Raw genomic sequence first — 10,641 nt, forward strand, 5'->3', positions numbered from 1 at the left:
TTCCAGGCTATATACAAAATGGTCGGCTCAGTAATGAAGATGCCAGAGGACGAATCCACGCCAGAAAAGCGGACAGACAAAATATTCCGACAGATGGACAGAAACAAAGACGGGAAGCTTTCCCTCGAAGAGTTCATAGAGGGCGCCAAAAGCGACCCGTCCATCGTGCGGTTGCTGCAATGTGATCCCCAATCACAGTGATATCATAAATATTAATTCTACCAATCGGGTACCTTTATCCACACTTATATAAACCTATTGTAAAGTATCACATAATTTACCATGCTTGTAAGAGCTAGTGCGCGGCGTAAAGTCTTGAGATTTCTTTATGGGTTGTTGTCCTGGTGTTTGACTCAGTAATCAACTTATTACTATGGAAATAGAGTACAGAATAAACAGCAATATATGTAAGAGTACAAAAAGACAATATAGATAGAGGAAATTATATTATGAGAGATGTATAACTAAAATGACTATATTAAAATGATATCTCATCGATTTCCACAATGTATTTAGGTGGATTTCTTATTGGCTTGCAGTATAATAAGCTAAGTTTGTAGCTAAACGTGCTAAGATTTACCTTTTAACGTAGTATCACAAGTCTATTAACTAAGTTTTTTTTATATTAAAATAGAAATAGTTTGTGATGAATTTCTTTAAACTAACAGAGAATAATATGGAAATTAGGATGGGAAAATATATACACATTTGTCTAGTTGACCGTGTTCACTATTTTATATACACAGTTGAATCAAAAATATATTAATTTATCGATATATTAATATTTAAATGTTCTGATTTCACACGATTAATTATTAATGAAATTAAAGCTGAATGTGCAAATTAAAAATTACCTGGGCCCTCACCCCTAGCTGTTAAAATATCTTACAGTCTATCTGTAATATATCCAATAGATAGCGTTAAACTTGTGTTTCACAAGTGTTGAATATGGCTAACTGGCCAATCTCCTCAAGCAGATTCACCAAGCAGTTTATCTGTCAGAGTACAGTATAATATTTTATCAGAAAGACGTGAAAAGTGGGCCTTAATCTCGTGAGAATGACTCAATAAACACACGCATGTTCTATTTCCTTTTCAAGTACTGAATAAAATACTTACACGAATGTTCTTTATAGCTACTAGAATCTTATTTGACATGTGCAAGTACACCTAATACTACACTAAGATCGTGTGAACTAATTGTCATATATTAGATCATATACACTGCAGCGTTAAATGGGTGGACAACGACCCATTTATCGACTCGAAATCTGCTAGAAAAACCGCTCTCCGGCTCTTCTGCCGATTCTAGGTGAATGGCTTCACCCTTATTGGAGAGACATAAAGGTTATTATGACCGGTTAAAATCGATTCCGCGTCGGTAAGTGTTCGGACGCCGTTATCGTAAGTACAATTTAAGAACAAAATATGTCACGTGATAATGAAATCGATGAGTGCAAGATTATTTGTTTTGTATACATACTATTTTCTTTTTCATTGATTTTTAGAATAGTTGCAACAATTATATTGATTGACTTATGATCGGGGCTGTGTGAACTGGACAACAAGATTTCGAAGCTCTCTTCGTAAACTAGGAACTAGAATATAAAATGAATAGCCAAACATCAGGACAACTGAAGTATGACTACTATGTATAGTTTATTTACACTTTTCCCCAAGATTCTAGTTAGTTTTAACACCTGTCCTGTGGTTGGTTACGCTGTGAAGGGAACATCTACGCACTCCATACGCTGTTGGTTGATGTCCAAATATTTATCTATATTTTATAATTTATTATAAATTTAAAAATTGTTACTGTGTACTATGAAATTGGGTGTTTTATGAGACTGAGTCACTGATATGTTTATATAGAAATTCCCTGGACAGTCAGCTCTAAAAGCCGCTATTCAGTCATCTTGGCGGCATTTATTATGAGGCTATTTCGATCGTAAACAGAAAGCAGTCTGCATTACCTACATGACCAGAGTTGTACATTAACAATTCCAGACGATTTGCTTCAAATAAAGGCATCCTTACACGAGTCGTTGTCGAATTCTAAAAGTCGTAATAATAACCGCTTTTATAGTGCCTGGTAGCTGCCGGCTACCACGATTAGTGGCTGTGAATTTGCTAATTCATCAATTGGTTTTAGAGTTTGGTGTCACTAGTTTTGCTATCGGAAGCAATTGGATTGCCAAATTTTTTGTGTCTTTTGTAAAAGTGCCTACAAATATACACTTTTATTTCAACGCAAACATTTTCATCTATTTATATACTTTTAAAATAAATTTGTGTGTAACATTCGATATGAGCAAAACAAACATCATTATATCATAAAAACACTTTTTAAACATTCATAATTTAAATAAATTGGTCATTAAAATCAAATAAAACAAAATTAGGTAATTGGCAATAGTTCAATCATTTATTCGTTCAATAAATAAGTCATTCATTCGTCGTTAAGTTACGTCTTTTATGCTAACTTTTGTTGGGGAACAGTTAAGCGATAGCATATCACAAACAGTTATTATATCAATAAAACTACCTCGATTTGCGCTATTCTGCTATTATTGCTAATCAATAATAGCAAATTACTACTATAAAATGTGTTATTTGATAGTAAGAGAAGTGTTGAATAATTGGCATTAAGTGATATTTGAAACAGTCTTGTTAATCTTATCTCATCAGAGCGTATTCCTGGTGTCTTCCTCAGCAATTAAGTGTTGAGCCGTCGTATTGAGGTCCGCATTGTCTCCTCCACTTCGCACGGATTTCGGCATTTTTAGTCGTCATCATGTCATATATCATTCCGCACGGCATCATTACAAACGATTTAGTTTGCTTAAAGTGCCTGTGAATATTCCATGTTATGGATCTTCGCTTTAGGATTTTTGACGTTAAATATAAAATAATGTTATATCGATATATTTGATGTTAGGTTATAGGTTTGACGCATTTGAATAATAACACCAGCATTGGAATAAAAATTAAATGCATATATACAAGTTTCATAAGCGTGACGATTGCGTTAGCTTGATGGTATAATAGGTGTTTTTTTCATCTCAGATTCAAATTTCTCTGCGTGGGTTTTCTTTTCAGATAATCTAACGAAAATATGTTTTATTCGAAATATTGTTTTATGTATTTACTATGATAGTTATCATGCTTATTAAAAATCAGTCATAATTAGTCGTTAAAAGTATCGAAATTACACGTTTAGTCCCCCGAAGCGATTAACATAATATCGTTAATCATAAAAATATTAAAACATACATTTAATGTAATAAACAGTTTCTAACACATACTCCTATATCTCTCGTTTCGATATTTGATATTGAAAAGAACGAGATAAAATAAGAGAACTAAAACTTCGTAAATTTTTATGAATAACGTTTTCATTGAACGCAAATTTAATCGGCTTTCAGAAAATTTATTAGATGTTAGTATAATATAAATTTAAGGCTTGATATAATTATCAATTTATTGCATGTTTACCTAGAATTCTTATTTAAGCCTAGTGTAGAGATATTTGTTCAACTTAAGCAATACTGACGCCGCTCATGTAAGGATATCCTCTATGACTCACGTCTCATAAGGCAACCGTAATGTTTTAGTATTAAAATATATTTGTGTCCTTCCTACCTACATTAAATAACGTAATTCTAATAAATAGCCTTATACAATAGAGTTGCTAATGCTGTAGATATATTGTTCACAGTATGGAAGATCCCATCGATATATTTGCTTCTATACAAAAATTTATTATACATAAGAATAAGATGTGAGCAGTGCATATAGTGCCATTTTTATAAAGTGTGAAAGTCGTAATTTGTACCTTAACTGCTAAAAGCACTTTACTGACCACCATTTAAAGAATTTCCTTTGTTTACAAAGGAAGTTTATATGTTCCAGGACGGGTGGCAAGTCAGATATTATATAAATAGTTAAATACCTAATATTTAAAACCCTTTTGGTATAGCAAGCACTGTTGAGCCTTTATCTTGAAATTAGAGATCGCTGTTGATACGAATTGCTAGACCAAAAAGACATGACATGATTTGCTATCTCGGTTACACGTTTAAGGCCCGCTTGTATGTTTACGGGATTGAACTTGAATAAATAAGACTATGTTTTGTATAAATGTCCAACAATGTGCGACGCATGCACGATTGAACGTGTTAAACTTGAAACTTTCAAAAGTCAACAAGAAAAATCATTTGTTCAACAGTAGCGACAACCCCGCCGGACCTGATAAGTTTATTACTATAGCCCGAATTCAAGGGGGCCTAAGCTAGTAACTGCTATGTTTTGTCTGATACAGAATGTTAGTCGCTGGTTTTAGTGGAGAGTAAAGGGCTATCTACAAAGAAGGCATATAAAAGTATGAACGCTGATACAAATCTACTAAATTCAGCTGACTAATCTAAATCACGGCAATTTTGTCTGTGTCTATTTGAAAGCATCATATCAATAGCGGTAACTAGCATCCGTGATGCCAGCTTTCTTCTCACTGCTAGCATTCACCGGCGTCCTTCGTAAATATCACAATATAAATTTTACCACCACAATTTTACTGCTAACATTTGACTGCTTGTATACGTCCATTTTGTATATGGATAGCTCATCGTTTTTCATGGTTTTTGAGTGAAACGCTAGACAGTCATACGCATTGTATTTTAGAAGCAAACGATCGTTTTTAGGCCTAGCTAAGCGTCGACAGTTTTTCTAATAATTGTTATGTCTTGCATTGCTGGAGACGAGAACGCATGGCTCTAGCTTGTTATTTGAAGTCGTCCTTTGCGTTACGCGTAGTCATAGCTCGTACTTATTCTGTCTCAAACACACTCTTTATATGCGCAAGAGGTGATCGCTGAATCCCTTCCATTTCTGTCGCACTTATGGTTTGTGCCTGAGACAGGATCAGGAGACACGTCACGCAGCGGGCGTTCTTATAGCTGGTAATAATAAACTGGTATTTTCTTTCACTCGTACCGGCGCTAGCATTGAAAAGACAGCAAAATATTTGCACAATATGAAGACAAACACGCAACAAACGATACAGACGATATACAAATTAATATTAATTTATAATTATGTTTATGCTGATCTATTCGCGTAGTTGATATTATTAAGGTTTAGTTTTTAGTAAATATGAAAATATAAAAATATGTAATCCTCAAGTCACCCTAAGTATTATTCGATTATTTTGTTATGATAATGATTTGTAAGATTTTTCATGTGGTTAGTGCAAAATGTACACATTTATAATGTAAAGTTGATCTAGAAAATCATGACAGCTTTATTATGACTAGGTTGTATCGTGATCTGGGCTGGCCTTCATTCCAAATTGTATGCGATTGCAATTGTGTATCATTAGTACATTAACTAACTATTTAACGCCAAACTTAACTGAACCGCCTGCAATTATACATGAATTTACGCCCAGTACATTTTCAGTTTCTATCCAAAAACTTCAGCGGCAACCCATTTCGAGTTTGGTTTGTTGGTTTGCATCGCAAAATTTGGAAAAATATTGAAAATATTGAGCAAATTTGACACGTAAACGTATAATTTAACTGCCCTTTGAGGTTGGTAGATATCTCGCATTTGCATCCGCTTGGTGGCGCTCGTGTAGTTGGAAGACATGGCTATTTGACAACTGCGCAGTAAGTTGTGTACGCATTGCTATTTTCAGAAATGATGACACGATCTTGTTGAAATGAGATATCAGAATAAGATTGATCTCAGAATAAGGCAAATATTGGATGACTTCCAATCACATTAACGCCATTTGCATTAAGATTACGAACGTTCTTCAACAATATCTTTGCGTATACGTATATATAAGCAAGTTTATCGTAAGTTATAGACAGTGCTAGTAGTTAGAAACGAAATCAATGTACCAAATCCAATACAAATTCGAAAAAAGGCCCCAGGGATTTTAGGTCTACCAAGTTTTTGATTGAATGACCTTCTGTTATGAGCTATTGTTAGTATGCTATACTTTCGGAAAACTAGGCTTTTAATTCCTCGTATCCAAAATATAAATAAGGTTTAAATATCGAAACGAATACAGATTTGTTAGTAAATAAATATATTGAAGCGTTAATGAAAATTCATCATCACTAATAAAAATAATAACATTTTATAAGAGACCACGAATTAATATTTACGGTTTTTATCATTTTCTAACTAGTATCAAAGCTGGGGTTGAAAGTCATTGTAGCAAGTCGTTTCGGCAGAATAATATTTCGCCGATAATTTATCTTCTTATGAGTAAGCAATATCTATATGTAGATTATGTAGCCTTCAAGCCTCTATAAGACAGGTATGTCTTAGGCTTGTGTGTAATTTTATTTTGATAATTCGATATATTTTAAATCACGAAGATAGTATAAATATACCAAGCCAATTTTATCTAAAACTTGCATGAAAGCGAAGGATATTTTTTTATATTAACTAAACATTGTCACATTTATAAGCAATTTTGTTAGCTCTAAAAATTTTGACATCAATATTTAAGAATTAAGAATAATACCTATTTTATATTGGAGGTAAGTAACTTAAACGGACAACACTTAAGTTGCTTTGATAATATTTATGTTTAGATAGCATTCGAATTATTTCGGTTGTCAGCAATTATAACACTTACCGTGTTCCATCGCCATGCCATCTTTTGTGTTCTGGCAACAAGGCTAATTTATACAATGTGGCTTACATAATTACGCACTTAAATATTTTAAAAGTATTATCAAAATCAAATCAAATATAATTAGTATTAAATATAATTACGTGAATTTTATTTATTAAAATATTCATGTACGCTTATATAGGTAATGTTGTAAATCCCATACTGTGTTCATTATAAAATCGAACACGTGGTCTTTACCTTCAAGTGACGATGCAGTTGATGTTGCTAACAGGTAGATGGCGATGTGTGTCAGTAATTCGACTGATGTCTATACATACACATGATAGCTATCAACGATCGAAGGCCAATTTGGTGTAAAAATGCTGATAAATGCTTAGAACATGAATGTAGGGGACATTCAATATTTGCTTTGCTTTGTAATTTCGGGCGTCAGCGGTTTGCTATTAAAATTGTTTCCTCCATAGTATAATTATTATTTAAATCTTAATACGTGATTAAAATATTTATTTCATGTTACAACTTATCCACTAACGTTATTATATAATCTTACGAATAGATTTTTGATAATTTTACTAACACAATATTTTTGACATTCAGTTGACTTTTTTTGTAACACATTCTACACTTTTATAATTTTGTTTATTACAATTTTTTTAGGTTTGATTGATACTTTTTGTATTTTGAATGAATTCTCATCTACTGTACTTACAAATGTTTTTATTATTTATTTATCTTTTTTATTATTTTTGTCCTGTTAGCTAGCTAGAACATTGGAATAATATTGAATCGAATGCACAATTCTTAGTTTTCGCACAACTATTTTATTGACGTGTTTAACGTATGCTTCGGTGTTTTAACTAACATTTTATGATTATTGTGGAATTGATTGAATATTGATATCTTTTTTCTAAGTACAATACGCAGATTACCTGCAATCATATTAACTCATATGTATGTATGTATGTAGAAGTAAACTGTACTTTTTTATTGGTGTTAAGAAAACTAATAAAATGTTTGTCGGGTTTACCCGCGTGTTTCACGGTCTATGTAATACTTTGAGCTAGTCATACAAGTCACCCCGGTCCTTCCCACACCCGGGATGCGCGCCGTTTGCTTGTGTCTGTGTTCGTGTAGCAAACATATCGGCGAGCCGCGGCTCCAGACGATGATATTGTCGTACCTCAGCTGGTAACCTCTGCAATAAATCATTTCTAAAAATCTCGATGTTGAATTGTAAGAAAGATCAATATTTTTAATATATCATTTTAAATTTATGTACAGGTTGTTAGATGTTCATTCATGTTTAAGGGTGTTTGTCGTTTTACAGAGGATATTCTAAACTTCTCTTATGACAAGCTTCCTCATGTAGTATTTGCGAACTGTCCCAGTGTTTATAAATGTAATTCCAGTATGTTTAGGTGCCTACATTGAGCCGTATAAGTGTTTCCTGAATAATATGATCTTTAAAACATTCAGAATAGATCTAAACAGAATCTCAGACACGTCAAAGGTCATGAACGTTTCAATTATTTGACATATTTCATTAGATTTTTCGTCTACGCAGTTGATTTTATAATAATTTTTGCATCGAGGGAAGGTGATTCGCATGCAAAATGATAAGTGTAAGCGCAACATTTCGCTTGCGTTATTGGCCACGTTGGAAATTGGTAGTTTAGTCTGCTCGGTTTGCTTCATCCCTTAGCGTTGAGTGGCGACGACATAAACGTAAGATAGAGTCGGGTAGCGGAGTCGCACGGCGCGGCAACGTCGCCTGCGCCGGCGCCTGTCTCAGTTCGAGATCCAACATGGAGGAAGTGTTTTGCGAAGTTCAAATACAAATCCTCCACTATTGTTGAACATGCTTCTAACGCCATGCGTACGAATCACTCACCACGCTCTGCCTAGATAGAACTTTACCTAATTAATTATACTTAGATAGCATTGTGTTCCAAATGAAATAAACCAGATCAACTAATTTTACTAAATTTAATATTCAATGCTGAATATTTTTTTTATGGTCTTCCAGTATTGTAGTAGACGACTAAACTACGAAATGTAATTTGGCCTTTACGAAGTAAATACATTTTAAAAAATTGAGAGTATGTCTAGAAGATTTAGTGCACCGACTAGTTTATTGCTAGCATTATATGGGTGCTAATTTTTACATACATAATGAATTAGATCGCTTCTGGTAATACATAACGTGTCGGTATATCTGGCGGTTATATATATTGTATTTACGATGTAAATTTCTGCGTTTCAACACGTTTCTCCCTACACCTAGTTAGGCACGGTTTGCTTTTTCCCACTATATGCTAAGAAGTCTTCTTCCTTAATATATAATTTTCACTATTTAATATCGTCACTGATATAATCTATGGTGCATAAAATGTCCTATGAGATTAAAGGATTGTTAGATAAAATATATCTATGAATACTTTTTGTAAGTATCGCAGTGTTTAGAGTATAATGATTTGATACGTAAAAACTTACGCTCTCTTAAGAGTACGTTGACAATGAAAACCAGGGTGCTATTGGTTCGGGAAATTTGTTGGTTCCTCCGGGTACCTGCATCCTCCCCTCTCAGATAACTCTGAATGACGATAGGCTCATCTATCATTTGGTCTTAAATCAGCTGATGGTCATGTTTTCTAATATCATGACCGTAAATCCAAAATTTGTAATGCTTTTCATTAACAATTTGTGAAGTGGAAGTAAATTAGTTAGCGGGGGCCATGAGATCGGCCCTCTTTGAAGGACCAAATGTACAAGAACTGTAGCACTAAGTAATCAATCGGTACTTATACCGCCGGCCTGCTCCGGCTATAAGGCAGGGTCAGACCGAATTCGTTTAGATGGGTATAGATGGGTTTACTTCCTGTATTTTCCCAATAGACTTATGCATAGCGCCTTACCGGCGTGACTTGTATTACATGAAACTATATGAGACGAATCAAACTGGCTGCGTAGCGTACGAGTGCATGCATGGACTACGTACAATACACATAAGTTGTGCATACGATTTCGGTCTGAAGCTGCCTATAATCGATTTTATTTATTGACTAATTGTTGTGGGTCACATATCAATTCGCTTATTGACAATCTCGGTGTTATATTGCAAGCACTACGCGTGTTGCCAACTTAATTCGACACGGTTCAAATTTGATCTTTGATAGCACCCTCTCCCCTAAATATCGTACAATGATAAATGTTGTAATATCTACTCCAAAATGAAATATAAACTTCAATGCTTCAACAGAAACTTTCGGATCTGACGTCATAAGGTATCAATGATAGTCGTCATTTTTGAAAATTTAACGGATTGTTAAATATGTGTATGTTACTGTAAAAGCCTATACGAAGGTAAACCTCGAGATTTGCCAAGTGAGACCTACTATTTTTATATTTTACTATCGCATACAGGTCAAGTCAGAAACTTTTGATCTCGATATCTGACTTATACTCACTTAGTAAATCTTAAACTTTACCTGACATAGTTCTTAACTATATATTAAAATGTAAGGTCATGAATTATAAGTCATTACAGTGACATAAACTAGTCCGTTGTATGGCATAGATGATGATTATGATGGGTTGATATTATATACCTTTTGTACATTATGACGATGCATTTGTCTTGACGATTCAAATTTCTGTGTAGTCAATTTGTAAATCCTAACATAATTTTCTTTAAAATTGACCTTCTAGTTCTGATACTCTGTTTTAGATTAAAATTATTATATCTATTTATTAAATCTTTCTTCTCTCATAAGTGGTTTTATTTACTGCCCTTTTAGTTACTCAGATACTCAGTTTTATTTACTGCCGTATTAGTCCAAAAAGCAAACATATAATGCATAATACTTAAATTGCTTAAATTTTAGTAACTTAACACTAACTCAAACATGTAAATCGATGACTGCACTTAAGAGCTATTTTATATAAGTTTTTAATATAAGTGGATCAGTGGTCTACTAAAGACTTCTGAC

General features: G+C 33.6%; 1 protein-coding gene across 1 annotated transcript in view; it reads left to right on the top strand.

Moving 5' to 3' along the window:
• The window catches only part of Nca (Neurocalcin), a 95,895-nt gene extending 85,474 nt beyond the window's left edge, over window positions 1–10,421 (top strand). The window contains exon 5 of the mRNA XM_053768155.1: window positions 7–10,421. Coding sequence (XP_053624130.1) covers window positions 7–201 — 195 coding nt within the window. The 3' untranslated portion in view covers window positions 202–10,421. The remainder of the gene's footprint in view (window positions 1–6) is intronic.
• Window positions 10,422–10,641: the final 220 nt, after the last annotated feature.

Source organism: Plodia interpunctella, chromosome Z (assembly GCF_027563975.2).
Source record: "Plodia interpunctella isolate USDA-ARS_2022_Savannah chromosome Z, ilPloInte3.2, whole genome shotgun sequence".
Lineage (NCBI taxonomy): Eukaryota > Metazoa > Arthropoda > Insecta > Lepidoptera > Pyralidae > Plodia > Plodia interpunctella.